This window comes from Petaurus breviceps, unplaced genomic scaffold (genome assembly GCF_028583685.1).
Source record: "Petaurus breviceps papuanus isolate PSGF00001 unplaced genomic scaffold, PetGlider_PUasm1.0 90752, whole genome shotgun sequence".
Lineage (NCBI taxonomy): Eukaryota > Metazoa > Chordata > Mammalia > Diprotodontia > Petauridae > Petaurus > Petaurus breviceps.
The window spans coordinates 2,406,655-2,423,980 of record NW_027187336.1 but is presented as its reverse complement, the minus strand read 5'-3'; the positions used below and the strand labels follow the sequence as shown (position 1 = coordinate 2,423,980).

At 39.7% G+C, this 17,326-nt stretch overlaps 1 protein-coding gene and 1 pseudogene across 3 annotated transcripts in view; one reads left to right on the top strand and one right to left on the bottom strand.

The window, feature by feature from the left end:
- Nucleotides 1–8,634, bottom strand: part of CCDC93 (coiled-coil domain containing 93) — a 118,591-nt gene extending 109,957 nt beyond the window's left edge. Inside the window, exons 1-2 of one of the 3 annotated variants that reach the window (XM_069067775.1) lie at nt 8,414–8,634; nt 2,178–2,291 (exon numbers count right to left, since the gene is read on the bottom strand). In XM_069067775.1, coding sequence (XP_068923876.1) covers nt 2,178–2,291; nt 8,414–8,455 — 156 coding nt within the window. In that variant the 5' untranslated portion in view covers nt 8,456–8,634. The remainder of the gene's footprint in view (nt 1–2,177; nt 2,292–8,413) is intronic. The other 2 variants (XM_069067773.1, XM_069067774.1) reach the window with 2 other exon arrangements.
- LOC138146138 (BRCA1-A complex subunit Abraxas 1-like) overlaps nt 8,618–17,326 on the top strand; it is an 82,708-nt pseudogene continuing 73,999 nt past the window's right edge.

The following is a 17,326-nucleotide window of genomic DNA, read 5'->3' as shown; positions in this document are numbered from 1 at the left end:
TCTAAAATGAGCTGGAGAAGGAAATGGCAAATCACTCCAGTGTCTTTGCCAAGAAAACCCCAAATGGGGTCATGAAAAGTAGAACAAAACTGAAAAACGACTGCATAACAACAAAAATCGATCAAATGCACTTAACTCACATTGATTGAAAGCTTTAAGGTGCAAAAAAAAATCCCCACTTTCTCTAGGGTAGAAGCAATATCCTAAGGCCCTTCCCCATGCAGGCTAGGCTAGTTTTTCCTTAAATGGCTCTAAAAATGACTTCAAGACTTAATTGGTTGACTTCATTTCCTGGTCTCCTAAGTACAAAAACAGACAGGACTTAAGGCACTGGGAGCACCTCTCTCAGGCTTCTGACTAAAAGCTATCAACCTGACTAACACAAACACAGGAGAGCTGTGTATATGCTCAACAAATATCCTTTTCCCTATTCTGAATGTCCTTCTCTAGCTATGAGTAAGTAAGCCTTCTTTTGTTAACCATTAGAGGTTCTACAAGTGTCTCATTTCATTTCCATCTCCAGTCTAAACCAGCAGATGGGCCTGATTAGTTCTGGCTTACAGCACCCTCACAACAGCCCTACAAAGAAGGCAGTATGATTATTATCCTCATTTTATAGACAGGAAACTGAGGGCCAGAAAGACTAACTTGTCTAAAATCATAAAACTAATGTTAGAGCCAGAACTCAAACCCAAGTCTTCTGACACTAAAAGGGAGGGATTTCCACTATATCACACAGTCACACACACCAGAAAACTGACTTTTAGGCTCGTAACTATTTTCCCTTTCAGTGACATACGCTTATAGTCTGGGTCTGTAGACAATATTTTTGAAGGGTCCTGTGAACAAATGACTCTAGTTAGGAAGGAAAGCAGCTCTTATGGGTGGAGCCCACAGGAGCCACATGAGGTTTTCTTCATTTAACTCTTGATTTCAAATGAGACTGTACCCTAATCTCTGGATTCTAGGAGATATTTAGAATTGTAATAGACCTTAGAGGTGATCTAATCTGACAAATTTTACAGATGAGGAAACTGAGACCCAGAAAGAAAAAGTGACTTACCTAAAGTCACATAGCTAGAAAGTGGACTGTAGGTATCTCAAGAGACACATGTTGGGTCTTTTCCTGAGGCATCATCATAGCTGAGCATATAGTGCAATTAGGTCCAGAAATTAGTTAGATCAAAGTAGGACTAATTAGCCCTGAAAGTCATGCTGGGCATTACCAGTTTTGGTAAATTGAGGGTACTTTACTTAAGGAAAAATTTATGTATTCTGAAAGAACAATTCTGTACTATGTGAAACTATTTTATTTTATCTTCTTTAGTTGTTAATAAAACCTTAGAGCTGTGGAAGGAAGGGGAAGGGGAGGGTGGCAGACAGGGGAAATCTAAGGTGGAAGAAAGGAGAGAATTAAACCCTATCTCTGCCCTACCCAACTCTACAGTTCAGAGTAGAGACCCAGCTCAGTTTCAGATTAAAAAGAAGAAAATGAAGGCAGGACTGATTTAAGGGTAAAGACCCTAAGAAGTGGTCCTTTCCTACTTGCAGTTATTTCTTTATAAAACCTTTTAGCCAAAGACCTTAGAATTACCTAAATTATACACTATTTTTATTGGATGGTTCCCTTACCTTGTATGGACAATTTGGTGATGGCTATACCTATGTTTTTAATAATATAACAAGGGCAGTTACACAAATATCTCATATTTAGTGGACTCTTGATAAATATTGGATGGTTGAAAGACCATCCAAGAAGGGAGGAAGGGAAAGGAAAAAAGAATAGAAATATTGAGTTAAATCCTTTACAAGTCTATTATATAGCTTAAGTTGGGCAAAAAGACTGGACTAGACAATGATTAATATCTCTTCCAGGTGTAAACAGTCTCCAGATTTATCTTATGCCTCTCCAACTTGATCAATCTACCATGATTTGTGATTCTTTGTATATTTCACAGTGCCAAGCACTACCATGAAAACAGAAGCAGCTCAATAAATATTTCTGAATGGCGTTATGTAAAGAAAATGGACAATCTGAACACTTCTATAACAACTGAGAATGGGTGGATGCTGGGGGACAGGGGCAGAGGAGCAGACAGAAAACAGAGAAACAGTAGGCAAAATGCTTTTCTATTGTGTCAACTACATCGGTCTGACACAAAGGATTTTCTTCTTACCTTGTCAAAGGGTGACAAGCCTTTAATTCTTGCCCTGAAATATCCAGCTGCAACCAAGAGCTCCAAAATTTCTGCCAACTTGATGTTTTGTTCTTCATCTTCTCTTGTTTCCACCTAAAGAAAGCAAAAAAAAAAAGTCTGATGGATGATTTATTTTCATTTGATGTCAAGGTCTGACTAACAGGAAGATATTAACATAGATACCCTAGTGAATGCCTGCTCACAATTAACTCAATGACTACTTACTGAGTTCCTACTGTATACATAGTATACTCGTAGACCTTCAGTATAAGAAATACAATGGGAGACTTACCTGTCCACAAGGAACTCAAAATTTAAACAGTTGGAGCTGCAAGACACATATGCAGCAATTTACAAAATAAATGCAAGGAAACAGAAGTGACACAAATTATAGACTTAAGCACTAAAGGAATTCAGAGCAAGAGAAAGATAGTTATGGAGAATGGTTGGTCAGGAATGATTTCTTAAAAAAGGTAAATTTTAATTTTGTAATATTCCTTTACATTCCTACCCCTCAGGACCCTAGCTGGAACTGATTACTCATATTTAAATTACTGCACCAGTCTCCTAACTAGTATCCCTGACTCCATGTCCTCCCCCCAACCAATCTAAAAAACTGCACTTCCTCTATTACCACTTCATTAATTCCCATTCAAAATTTGAAGAACAGCCAACTCTCCGGTTTTGAAAGACTATGGAGACCCTATTCAACCAGCTAGCTTTGCTGGTCCCAAGAGAGTTGAGACCCAGAATTATATCTAAACATGTCTATGATAGTATTTCTCTCTGTATTTCTAATGCAAATATAAAAAGTATATTTTGCTTTCAGGCAATATGATATGTGAAAATTTAAAAAATAAATTCATTCACTAATTTAAAAAAATTCAGTGTCTACCATGTGCTAGACAGTGGAAGTGATACAAATATTCAATTCAATGAGTACTCATTAAATACCTCCTATGTTCATGGCACTGTATCAAGAAAATAACTTTGTTGGGGGTGTTCTAAGCCTTAGGATTTGGAGAAAGAATGAGGAATCAAAGAATGGAAGGATCAGAAAGACATGAACACAACCATGGGTGGGCAATATCTAAGAGGTGGTCCACGTCCTCAAAGCCACTAAACAATCTTTTACTGTTTTTATTAACTTTTTCTCTCTTTTCTCTTCCCAATCAAATTTAAAAAAAAAAAGATTAAATCCAACACCCATATGTCCACTCACTTTTAGATTCTCCCCTTTCTCTCCATATTCAGCAGGTCACCAACACATTTTTCATTATTCTTTTGTAATATTCCTTTACATTCTTACCCCTACAGGATCCCAGCTGGAACTTGGATTACTTCATATTTAAATTATTGTACCAGCCTCCTAACTAGTGGTCCTGACTCCAAGTCTCACCCCCACCCCCCAAACAATCTATCCTGTTCTGAAAACTGCTGTTCTTAAATTACCACTTTATTACTCTCTATTCAAAAATTTCTGATGGTTCCCTATCACCTGTGGGATAAAATTCAACGGTGTTCTAATGGAAAGTACACAAGCTGTGGGCATAAATCCCAGCTCTGATATTACTTAACCTACCTAAGCCTCATTTTCTTCATATATAAAATGGGAAGAGTAGATATCTGTACTGAGGAAGCTGTTTCGTAAATCTTTGAATACCCTGTAACTGAGTCATTATCTCCTCTTATTCTTCTGTCAGAATCCTCTGTGCCAGCTAAACTGTCCTGAGTTCATACTTTTGCTCCCCCTCTCTCTGCTCAGTCTGGAACATACTTCCCCATCAGTTTTGATTAAAAGATATCAATCCTTTAAGGCTCAGTTTAAACATCCTTTTTCAATAAATCTTTCCCTGATCACTCTAATTCAGTGATCTCTCACTAGTCTGAGACTCTTAAACACAGCACTTACTGTTTATACCTCACTTAAGCCTTGACTCACTCTCCAGATTTCCCCTCCTCCTTACCTTACACTCCTGCCTTCCTACCTAGGAGAAATCTCCACTCTAAGGCCCCATTCTCCTGCTTGTTGACTCTCCCTAGAAACATTATTTCAGGAAGAGCCTCTACCATGCTTTACCTCACTAATGAGTGTGGACTCTAGATGTAGGACACTAAGTATGTACAGAGGAGGTCACTGCTGGAAGCAACAGCTATGTGGGTCTAGAGTAGTGGTGTCAAACTCCCTGCCTACAGAATATTGACTTAGAAAACCATGTATTAACATTATTTATATTCTCCTGTGGGGGCAGCTAGGTGGCTCAGGTGACAGAGTACCTGGCCTTAAGTCAGGAAGACATATTCCCGAGTTCAACTCCAGTCTCAGACAAGTACTAGGTGTGTGACCCTAAGCAAGTCACTTAATTCTGTTTGCCTCAGTTTCCTCATCTATAAAATGAGTAGGAGAAGGAAGTGGCAAAGCACTCCAGTATCTCTGTCAAGAAATTCTAAATGGGGTCACAAAGAGTTGGATATGACTGAAAAATGACTGAACAACATAGTCTACTGTATTTTTATTTATTTTGCTAAATATTTCCCAATTACATTTCAATCTGGTCCAAGCAGCACTCATGAATGTTGCAGAGGTAATGCCTTTGGTTTAGAGGAATGAATTATCAATGATGAATTATTGGCTTGATGCCTTTGGTCTAGAGGAATGAATTATCAAGATATGTAAAATAAAGAAGGCTATCAAAGAAATACGAAAGTGAAATCACAGAGCTCATTACCAAAAAAAAAAAAAGGAGGGTATTTAAGAAAATATCATTAGCTAATGATCTATGTGGCTGTTTTCTCATCTCTACAAAATCTTTTATGAGAAAAATCTGTATTTTCCTCACCTACATATTGAAAGCATCTTTGATAACAACATAAGAAGTAACAGTCAAGACCATGACAAACAATATGCTAAATAGGCCACATCACTACAATAGCAAAACTGACCAACAGGTAGAGAATGTAAGATCTCACTTTGCTTATAGTTTGTTGACAAAGTCACCTGAAAGGTTTTTCTCCGAAAACTTATCTGTCATGCACATGGTAAAAATCACAAAAGATTCTCACTTTTTTTGATGACCCTTTGACATAAATATTCATTAAGCCTAAAGAAAGAACCACAGGATCGTAGATTTAGGGCTGGAAGTGATCTCATAGGTCATGCAGTCCATCATTTCCATCTTAGAGATGACAAAAATTGAGGCTGAGAGAAGGGAAGTTGACTTGCCCAAGGTCACAGAGCAGAACCAGGCCTCAAGTTCATCTCCTCAAACTCTAAATCTATTTTTAAGATGCTGCCTTGGCAAAGACGTGTATATACTAGGGAAAAGGCATTTGTCAAGGACTCAATGGACGGCCACTGCACAGTTAAAGTCCAGAGGGAATCCCTCTAGTTGGTAATATCTTATAGAGGCAAGAGTTTACAGATGGTATTAATGCCTGGATGAATGCACAGTCTCCAGAATGAGAACCATAATCGCTCAGAAGAGTTTAGCTTAACTCTACATAGGAAAAACAAAGTGGATGAAGAACATCTACTGTCCATTGTCTGGATGCAGCTAGATAGACAACCAATAGATCTGATTCACCAATGTCTGATAAATGTTCCAAATGAACAAACTGAATGAGAGAAGGAGAATAAACTGGACTGCATTTTAGAAATCATGCAGTGTTTTTAATGATCCCTCATCCCCTCGCTTCTCCCTAAAACAAAAACCCATCTTTTTTTTTTTTTAATACCAGTATTCTCCCAGATATGCTTTAGGGCTGTAAAATATGGGATACCAGTTTTCAAAGAATTAAAGTTTTAGGTCACCCAGAGAGTAATGGACTGACAGGCATGAATGGGCTGTAGCATATTACCAAAGGAGAACTGTAGGAGAAGGGTCAGAAAAAAATATCAGATAAATGTATGCTAGAAAAAGGAGGCGGCCCTGTCAGGTAGTGAGAATAAGGGATAACCAATGGACAGTCTTTGTGTTTTATTGGGACACATACAAAGATATCCAAAAAAGAGTTTTTTACCAAGATGAGAAGGTACAGATGATTTGCAATCTATACTGCTGGAGGGAACTGAGAGCTGGAAAGGATTTTGGAGGTTATCTAATAGTACACCCTCATTTTACACATAAGGCAACACAGGTGTAGTAAAAGAAAATGACTTGTTCAAAAATAAAATCACAAGTACATGGAAATATCAAAATGGATTTACATTCCTTCAGCATACATCAAAAGAGAAGCTGAGAGGCAGACCAGAAATTAGATTAAAGATTCGGAATGAATACTTAATTGAAATGAAAACTGAGAACATTTTTACTGACTGCCCTCCCTTCCTGGAATTTTCTCCTTCCTCATCTCTGCCTCCTGGCTTCCTCCAAGTCCCAGCTAAAATCCTGCCTCCTACAAGTTTTTCCCAAATCTTTCTTTCTCTCAGTTATCTCTGAGTTATCATTGTATATACTTTGCTTGCACATAGGTGTTTGCATATAGGCTATCTCTACACTGAGCTCCTTCAGAGCAGGCGCTATTTTTTGCCTTTCTTCCTATCACTAGCTCTTAGCACATAGTAAGCACTACATAAATGTTAGTTACTACTATTATCATTTATATCAGTAGCATTTACCACAATGACTGGCACATAGTAGGCATTTAATGAATGCTTGTTGACTGACAACTCAAAGAACAATATTTCTCCCCCAACACCACCAAGTACTGCCTTCAGGATGAGGAGGAAAAGCATATGCCCTCGTGTTTTTGTCACGTCTCTTGATAAACCAGTTTTGCTTCCAAACATACTGACTAAATCAAGAACCCTCATCAGCCCAGGCCTGGACTATTGAAATAGCCTACTTGTTGGTTGGTCTCCCTGCCCAGGATCTCTCCCCACTTCAGTACCTTCACCATCAAATTGATCTTCCTAAAGCACAAGTCTTATCATGTCACCTCCAACACCCCTTCCTCCCACAACACCTCTCACTCAATAAATTCCAGGGGCTCCTGATAGATTATAAAATCTCCGCTGTTCAAAGCCCTTTATAAACTGGCTACCCCACCTTCAAGTAACCGGCACTTCCGAGACACAGCCCTCCTAGCCTTCCTTCCATAGATTACTTCCAATTTACATAGTTTTACATAGCTTGTTTGTAAATAGCAGTTTGCACGTGGTTTTCCCCATTAAAACATGAGCTCATAGAGAGCAAGGACTGTCTTTTGCCTTTTTTTTGTAACCCCAGTTCTCAGCTTGGCACTTAAAATGTTTACAGAATGAATGGCTGACTAAAGGCCCTAAGTCAAGTCTGCTTTTTCTCAGCTGTCAACTTACAACAGGAAACTTACTAGAACAGACACTTTGCTCCTTTCCTATCAACATCCTCTCCAAAAGAAAGCCCTGTGTCAACAATACTGATGACTCCCAAACTCAGGAATAAAGCATACATTAACTAAGCTCCTGCTCCTCCTATCCACCCCCCAAATTACCCCCTAATACTTTTCAGCATGCTGCTGACCACATCCCAATCTCTCAGCACACACTACGCCTAACACATGGAGGACAGGCATCCTAGGCGCCTTCCATGACAAACAATACCATGACAGATGTGAAGCCCAACTCCCCACCTGGCCACAAGCGCAAGCAGGAAATCTGGGTATTTCTTATCTACTAAGGAGAAGGGAAAGCTGACACACCCCCTCGCCAGATCCAGGCAGCGGGCGCGGAGAAGAATGAGCAGCGATCCGGCAAGGTCACCCCCTTGCACAATCATTAAACCCAAACCACCCAGAGGAGTAAGTTGGAAGTCTCGTGATCGCCGATAAAGGGAAGGAGCCTCCGGTCTTTAGGTCGGAGGAGTACTCGGGCGGGAGGGCAGGAGAAAGGCAGGAAGGCAAGGCTACTGCACCATTCACAGGCATGACAACAGTCAGGACGGGCTCCGGGGCTTCCCCAGGCATCTAGCGAAGCCCAGAGCCCGCTCCGGGACCCGAGGGTTGGAGAAAACCCGGAGGCGGGGCGGCCAGGAGGGGAGGGGGGCCCAGGACGCCAGCCTCTCCCGCTTCTCTCGCCGGCCCCCTTCTCTGACGCCCCCTCCCCCGCTCGCAGACACACCTGGGCAGGGGGGTGCGTGCACGTCCGGCCCCCCTACCCCCTCAAACCTTCTCCGGGGCACGCCCAGGAAACCCCGTTCCCGCACGGTTCCTAGCAGGGAGGGGAACGCATACCGTACCTCTTGCGGAGCCTGGGGCTCCTGCCCCCGGGGGGGCTCCATGACCCACCCACCCAGGTCCTGGGCAGGCAGCTGCAGCTGAGCCGAGGCGGGGAACCACTAGAGGAAGTCGTTCCTTGTTCCGAGCTGCTACCGGGGTGGAGTGCAAAGAGAAAACTTCCTCCGCCTCCTGCCAAGCCTCCTCGCCGCCTGCCCAGCCTGCGCATGCGCGCCGGCGCTGGCCCCAGCCCCGGAGCACTTACTCTGTCCCGGGTTTTCCGAGGCTACCGGGAACGGGTCAAATTCAGGTTCGAGAAAAGGCGGTGGCTACAGCTCTGAAGGGTTTGCACGCGTGGGTCGGTTTCCCGGGTCTAGAGAGGAACTGCCAGGGGAAGCAAGCGCCCTCCCTCCGGCCCATTTGCAAAAGAAGACTGCATTCTGACTTGCCAAGTGAAGCATTTTTGATGGGAGAGGAATGGGGTTTAGAAGGCTTGATTTCCAGTGCCGGCAGAACCGTGGACATGCACTAGACTTTGATGCTATAAGCGTGGAAAGTTTTGGTGTTGGAGTCAGGGGACCCGAGTCCAAATTCTAATTTCGCCAATCACTAGTTGCGTGACTGAAGAAATCACAACTTCTCTGGGCCTCAGTTTCCTTGTTTGTAAAATGAAGAGTTTGGACCCAGTGGCCCCCAAGGTAGCCCCTCCAGTTCTAAAGCGATGCCCATCCAGCCTTGTCCCCTTTTTACCAATGTAAGAAAAAAAGGTGACAAGGTGTAGGTCAGAGGTCCTACTGAACGTAGGACTCCGGGCTCCAAAACTAGTGTTCTTAATGAGCAAGACTGTACTGAGCTTTGTTTTCTTCATCTGTAAAATGAAAGTAATAATTTTTGTACTGTCTACCTAAAGGGATTGTGAGGAAAACTGTCTTGTAAATGATAAAATACTAGGTAAATTGCTTGCTACCGTTATCTCATTCCCATTTTTACCACTTACCAGGGGCCTTCCACATGAGTAGGGGACACCAGAAAAATTAGCATCACATATATTTAGGATGTTTTGTCCAATTTACATTTATGCTATTTGTTCTTGGGTTATAGGTTGGCATATAAATTAATGAACAGATCTTTAGTCTCCAGATAAGACTTCAGCCTCCAAAAGAACATCAGTAATGACTGTGCCAATTTTTCCATCCCCTGTACCTCTTGGCAAGAAATAATGTGTGTATGTATGTATCTGCGGTTATGGCAAAAGGATGCTAAGAGGTGAAGTATGTTCTATCTGTTCTTGTCAGGACAGTCTAGATGTCAAGAAATAGTTCCCTGAGCATTCCTCCCATCTTACTTGCTCCTTTCACTTCTTTACACTTAGTTCCTTCTGTCCAAGCTGGGGCTAAGATCATAAGAAGTGAATTATTTCCTCCAACGTTCTGAGAGAATTAGGAGTTTAGAGCTGGAAGGGAAATTAGATTTCTCGTCTGTAAAATAAGAGGATTGACTTATAATTAGAGAAATGTAAATTAAAGTAACTCTGAGGTTCCACTTCAGACCCATCAGATTGGCAAAAAAAAAAGGATAGTGACAAAAGTTAGAGTGGCTGTGGGAAAAGAGATACATTAATGCAGTATGGTGGAGCTGTGATTTGGTCTAGCCATTCTGGAAAGCAATTTGGAACTATGCCCCCAAAAGTCACTATACTGTGCATACCCCTACACCAAGCAATACCATTGTTGTTGTTCAGTTGTGTCCATATGGGCCATATTTATGGATTATAGCACTCTAGTCCCTTCTGTCCTCCACTTTCCCTTGAAATCTGTCCAAATTCATATTTGTTGTTTCCATGACACTATTCATCTCATCCATTACTGTCCCTTTTTCCTTTTGCTTCAATCTTTCCCAATATCAGGGTCTTTTCCAGTGAGTCCAATCTTCTCATTATGGGGCTAGAGTATTTAAGCTTCAGCTTCAAGTATTTGACTTTTCAATGAATAGCCAAATTAATTTCTTTGAGTATTGACTGATTTGATGTCTTTGCTGTCCAAGGGACTCTCAAAAGTCTTTTCTGGCACTACACTTTGAAAGTGTAGATTCTGTGCTACTCAATTTTCCTTATAATCCAGTTCTCACAGCCATATATTGCTACTGGAAGAACCATGGCTTTGATTATACAGACCTTTGTTGGCAAAGTAATATCTCTACTTTTTAGTGTATTGTCCAGATTTGTAATACCATTATTAGGCCTGATCCAAAGAGATCAAAGAAGGAGAAAAAGAACCCCTATGTACAAAGCCTTTATAGCAACTCTTTTTATAATGGCAAAGAACTAGAAGCTAAGGAGGGGCCCCTCACTTAGGGAATGGCTAAACAAATTATGGTATATGAATGTGATGGAACATTATTGTACCACTAGAAATAATGAAAGGGATACTTTCAGAGAAACCTGAGAAGACATGAACTAATGCCAAATGAAATGAGCAAAACCAGTGCAATATTTATACAATAACAACAACATTGTAAAGTCAAATAATTTTGAAAGACTTAAGAACTCTGATCAAGGAAATGACCACCTATGATTCTAGAAGACTGATTATTGAAACATGCTAACCACCTGTAAGAGAAGTGAGGTACATAGGAAGAAGAATGAGTCATATATTTTTTAACTTGGACTGTATGGGAATTTCTTTGACTATTCATATTTGTTGCAAAGTTTTTGTTTTTCTTATTTTTACAATATGAGTGGGGGTGGGAAGAAAAGAAAATAGCTACTATTTGTTAATTGTAAAAAAAAAATCTTTAAAATAAGGAATTTGGACCAAGCATCACCTAGTACAACCATCTAATTTGACCAATGCAGAAAATGAGACCCCAAAAGATAAAATGACTTGTTCATTTCTACTGTGTTACTAGCAAGTAACAGAACTATAGCATTTTCAGACTGGAAGGGTCTATAGAGATCACCTAGTTCAACCCTCCTGTTTTATAAATTAAGTACACTGAAATCTTATGAGTCCTAGCTAGTTAGTGACATAGGCTGTATTAGAAGCCATTTGATTCCCAGTTTAGTGCCCTGTTTACTATGCCACATTGCTATCCATGATAAATATTTGCTGGATGCCTTTTATCCATAAATCAAGAAGCAATTATTAAGAACCTGCTGTGTGCCAGAGAGCACAACATGATTGATTCTATGTGTGCAGATAGCTGTCCTAAAGTGCAAACCCTCTACATATAACCTTGAGTTTATCCCTTCCCATTTTCTACAGCAAATAACTCCCCACTATCATCCTCATTCTCTAATCTTCACTCTCTCCCTGTCTACTGGCTTCTTTCCTACTGTTTACAAACAGTATCATGTCAACTTCATCCTTAAAAAACCTTCATATGTTCAGTGAGATAGAGGACTTTCAAGCATTCTTGATGAAAATACCAGAATGGGAAGATGATATTTGTAACTCATAAGACCTTTCTCATTATAAACGTAGTTAGAAGGAGTATATATAGACAGAGGGCACAGATGTGAATTGCATATGAATGGATGGTTTAAAAAAAATTAAGGGGTGAGAGAGGAATGTACCGGGAGAAAGGGAAAGGTAGAATAGGGTAAATTATCTCATATAAAAGAGGCAAGAAGAAGCTTTTACAGTGGAGGGGAAGAGGGAGGTGGTGAGGGGGAGTGAATGAACCTTATTCCCATCAGAACTGACTCAAAGAGGGGATAACTTATACACTTAATTGGGTATAGAAATCTATCTTACCCTACCAGGAAGTAGGAAGGGAAGGGAAGAAGAGAAGGGGGAGAGGGGTTTGAGAGGGGAAGGTAGATTAGGGGAGGGGATAGTCAGAAGTGAAACTTTTTTGAGAAGGTACAGGGTAAAAGGAGAGAGAGAATAGAATACAGTTAGCAATAGTCACTGTAAAAAAAATTTTGAAGTTTCTCTGATAAAAACCTCATTTCTCAAACATAGAGAATTGAATAAAATTCATAAAAATAAGAGCCATTCTCCAATTGATAAATGATCAAAAGATATGATTAGTTTTCAGATGAAGTAATCAAAGTTTTATAGACGTATAAAAATATTCTAACTCATTAGTGATTGGAGATATGCAAATTAAAACAATTCCTCATACCTATTAGATTGACTATTAGGACAGAAAAGGTAAATGACAAATGTTGGAGGGGATGTGGAAAAAATGAGACATTAATGCACTGTTGGTAGAGTTGTGAACTGATATAACCATTCTGTAGAGCAAATTGGAACTATGTCTAAAAGGCTATAAAAAGATGCATATCCTTTGACCTACCAATACCACTGCTAGGTTTGTATTCCAAAAGAGATAAAAAAAAATAAAAGGAAAAGGACCTATATATACAAAAATATTTATAACAGCTCTTTTCTTGGGGCAAAGAATTAGAAATTGAGGGGATGCTTATCAGTTGCAGAATGATTGGACAAGTTGTGGTATGTGATTGTGATGGAATACTATTGTATTTTTTTCTTGAGTTTTAGTTGTCTATATTTTCTTTCATAACATGGCTATTATGGTTATGTTTTGCATGACTACTTACATGTACAACCTATATCAAGTTGCTTGCATTCTCAATGAGGGGTGGCAGGGAGGGAGGAAGAGAATTTGGAACTCAAAGTTTTAAAAACAAATGTTAAATTTTGTTTTTACATGTAACTGAGGAAAAATGAAATACTAAATCAAAAGCAAAATTAAATTAAATTAAAATTGTTTAAACCCTCATGTGATCCTACTAGCTCTTGTACTATCTCTCTCTTCCCCTTCTTGGCTAAATTTGAGAAAGCTGTCTGCAATTGGTGTTTCCATTTCCTCTCTTACTTGCTTTTGAATCTTTTACAGTCTGACTTCTGACCTCATCATTTAACTGGAATTGCCCTCTCCAAAGTTACTAATGATCTCTGAATTGCAAATATCTCATGATATTTGAGCTGTATTACCTTGGACAAGTTATATAACCTCAGTCGGCTTAAATTTTCTCAACTGTAAAATGGGGATAATAGCACCTACCTTACAGGGTTGTTGTGATGATCAAAGGAGATGTTTGTAAAGCATTTAGCACGGTGCTTGACACATAGTAGGCACTCAATTAATATTTCTTTCCTTCATATAGGTTTTTTGGTTTGTTTTCTCCTTGTTTTTTGCCAATCTATCTGACTACTCCTCAGTCTCCTTGTTGGTTTTTCACCTTTGTCCTTCCCACTAACTATGGGTATCCCCCAAAATTTTGCCCTAGGCTCTCTTCTACCTTACACTGTTGTGGTCTAGGGGTTCTGGGAACCCCAAAATTCAAGGACAAAAAAAAGATCAGAGGTACTTACTTAGATAAGTGGAGGGATGGGAGAGGAAGGTGAATCGTATCCTAGGTTAGGGGAAGAGCATAAGCAGCCAGGTACAGGCAAAAGAGCAGAAAACATACCCAAATACACTGCTCTTCCTCATTTCTTTTCATTCCCCCCCCCCCAGAATCACTGCTTTGATTTTCTCCCTCACAAAAGAGATTATTTTCTTCTTTCCTCAATAGATAACTTAAATTGATACATTTTACAATCTTAAAGAATAAGAATGAATACTAGTAAGAGGGGAAAAAAATAAAAATAAATCGCTGTTAAAAAAAGAATAATAATGTTTTGTGTATTAAATGTTTCCCAAGAAGCAGAAAAGGGGAAACAAAGGAAAACACTTGCAGAAAGGTCCAATTATATATTTTCCTATCTATACATACCAGGCCCACTTTCCTCTCTTCCTTTTCTCTTCCCCCCAATCTCACCTCCCCCCCCAGTTAAAAATTATGTGCCACCCTCTCTGTAATGGCTTATTCAAGCTGAGGATATTAGTTTTGCTGAACTATGCCTGAGCACTTACACACTACTTAGACCTACCCTGCCGTGAGACTCAGTGAGTTTAGGAGTCAAACAGGATACTTTTGTACCAAAGGCAAGAAGAGGACAATGTTCTTTTTTTTTAATTTTTTGGCTTTTTTTGGAAGGGCAATTGGGGTTGTGACTTGCCTAACTAAGGTCTCACGGCTAGTAAGTGTTAAGTGTCTGAGGCTGGATTTGAACTCAGGTCCTCCTGACTCCAGGGCCTATTCACTGTGCCACCTAGCTGCCCCCAACAATGTTCTTTTTAAAGTAAATTTTTATTGCTATCTTTTCTTTTTATATCACCTTCATTCCTGAATATACCCTTTCCCCTCTCCTACCCAATGGGCTATCTCTAATAACAAAGAATTAAGAAGAAACCGGTGGAAGAGAAAGGCAGTTCAGTAAAATTAACATACTAATGTAGTCCCACAATTTATACAAAGTTCCATACCCACAGTTCCCCACCTCTGCAAATGAGAAAAGGTCCATTTTCTCTCTTCTCTGTAGTGAAGCTTGACCATTAGGTAAGTATGTTGTTAAGAATATTACTACTTTTCTCGTAGGAAATCTCATGGAGTACATGCAGGAAAGTATGGAGGGAGGCTGCTCAGTTAGGCTCCATACCTCCCATTCCCCTCTGAGTTTCATTCAGCATTATGGAAACATTAATTTACCCTTTGGAGTTTATTGCCTGAAATTTGGTAAAGCTTCATGTAGACAGGGTTAGAAGTTAGGAGTCTTGGATTCTGGTCCTGGTTCTTCCACAATATTATCTTTAGATAGCAATCCAACCTCTTCACATTTAAGTACCACCATTTGGTAAAATGAGGACTTCCAGAATATGTTATCTATTATAAGGCCCATTACTACTAAATACAGTGGAACCTAAGCCTTATTTCATACTGTCCCCTCGGCCCTCCTAATGCACATACCCTATGCTCTAGCCAAACTGAACCATTGTCTTCTCAATGTATACTATACTTGGACATCTCTGCAAAACAGTGGTACAGCAGAAAGAACACTGAATTTAGACTGGGAATTCACATTCAAATCCTGGTTTCTCTACCACATACTACCTGTGTGATCTTTGGTAACATTACCCCCTTGGAACCTCAGTTTTGGGATCAGATGAGGTCAGAGACTTTTGGTAAATGTGAGATTATGAATAAATGTAGCAAAAAGTACAAGCATTTTAATATCTGGCAATTTATTAGGATGACCACTAGATGGCAAACTGACATGACTGCTTTTAGAAGAAATACAGAAGCTTTGATAGCATACAACTGCACTAAGATTTTTGGGACACCTTATATTTGAGCAAGTTATGAGTCCCAAAGGAACAAAACAAAATATAATGATGAAATTTCAGACTATCCCAGAATCTGTCATTTTAGGTGAACTGTAGCAGTGAAAATGCAAAGTGGCTCACATTTGTTTAGAACTGAGAGAAGTTCAAGTATTTCATGCAAGTGTTGGTCAATCAGTCAGCCAATTGACATTTATTAATTGCCTAGGTACTTATTTATTATCATATGCATTATTTATATGTCATATATAGTATTGTTACATAGTTTTTACATACCAAGCTCTGGGAATGCGAAGAAAGGGAAAGAACAGTTCCTGCAAAAAACAGTCAACTGGCCTGGATTCAAATTCTGATTCTAGCCCTTGTCATACATGTTACCTGGAGCAAGTCACTGCACATTCTGGGCTGTTGTTTCTTCATCTGCAAAATGAGGCAGCTAGATCAGGTGATTCCTAAGATCTCTTCTAATTTTAAATTATATTATCTAATGACATTAAGAAAATGGGAAATCGTTTTCAAAGCCATCAGTCACCAGTTTCTCTGGTAAGGGATCTGAATTTTTTCCTCTATTAAGGTACAACAGTATAATTCTCTCCATCAGGATTGAAAGAATTGAAATAATACCAGTAGATGAGATTGTTTGAGAATAATTAATGCCATACATACTCTGTCCTTTCTCTAGGTCTCCAATCTCATAGAACCTAAGAATATTATAGCTACAAGGGGCCTTAGAAATAATCTAGTAACATCCTTTGTTTTACAAAAGATTCGTTGCCCAAAGTCATAGAGTTAGTGATAGACCTGGGATTAAAATCCATCCCTCCTGAACACCAATCATTCCACTGTACCAAATTACCTTCTCTTTCACTTGGCTCTCCCTAAACTGGTCTATTAATTTCATCCTGGCCATTTTATAGTTGGCTTCTAATATTCTCTCTACCTAAGATAGCCACTGCTCTTACTTCTCTCAAAGTTTTATCCTTCCTTAAGACTCAATTAAAGTCCTGTGGTAGGACTAGCATTTCCCTGGTGCAACTTCTTTGCTCTCACCCAAAACTTGAGGAGGCTTTACCTAAAAGAAGACAAAACTGTTCCCAGGGATCTGGTTAGCCTTAACTTCCCTGATGTAACTTCCTGGTCATCCAGAGGTTCAGTGAAGTCCCAGCCACTTTGAGACTTGACCTCTCAGACCATGAGAGTCACTATATTCTGAAGGCTTAATAATGATGATGATGATAACAATAACAGCTATCATTTATATAGTAGTATCTACTATGTACCAGGAACTTTATAAGTATTATATCATTTAATTCTCACAACCCTGTGAGGTAGGTACTATTAGTATCCCCATTTTGCAGATGAGGAAACTGAACCAAACAGGTTAAATGACTTGGCCAGGGTCATACAGCTAATAAATGTCTATGGTTGGATCTGAACTCAGATCTTGACTCCAGGCCCAGTGCTCTACCCACCATGCCACTCAACTAATCAGCTGTGTCTGCAAAATCTGAAGATAAGTACTACTACATTCTTGCTGCATATCCTTGTTGCGTTAAGGCAAAGAAAACTTCCTTTGTTAAATGTTTGATGATTTACAAGTGCCTCATTTTGTCCCAGAATTGAACCTGAACTAAGAGAGTTAGTTTGCCTCCAACAAAACCCTGCCTCCCCCTTGAGGCCTTCCTTCACTGCCCCCACCTTTCTTCAGGGAGGGAAGTTAGGCAATTGTTTCTCTTACT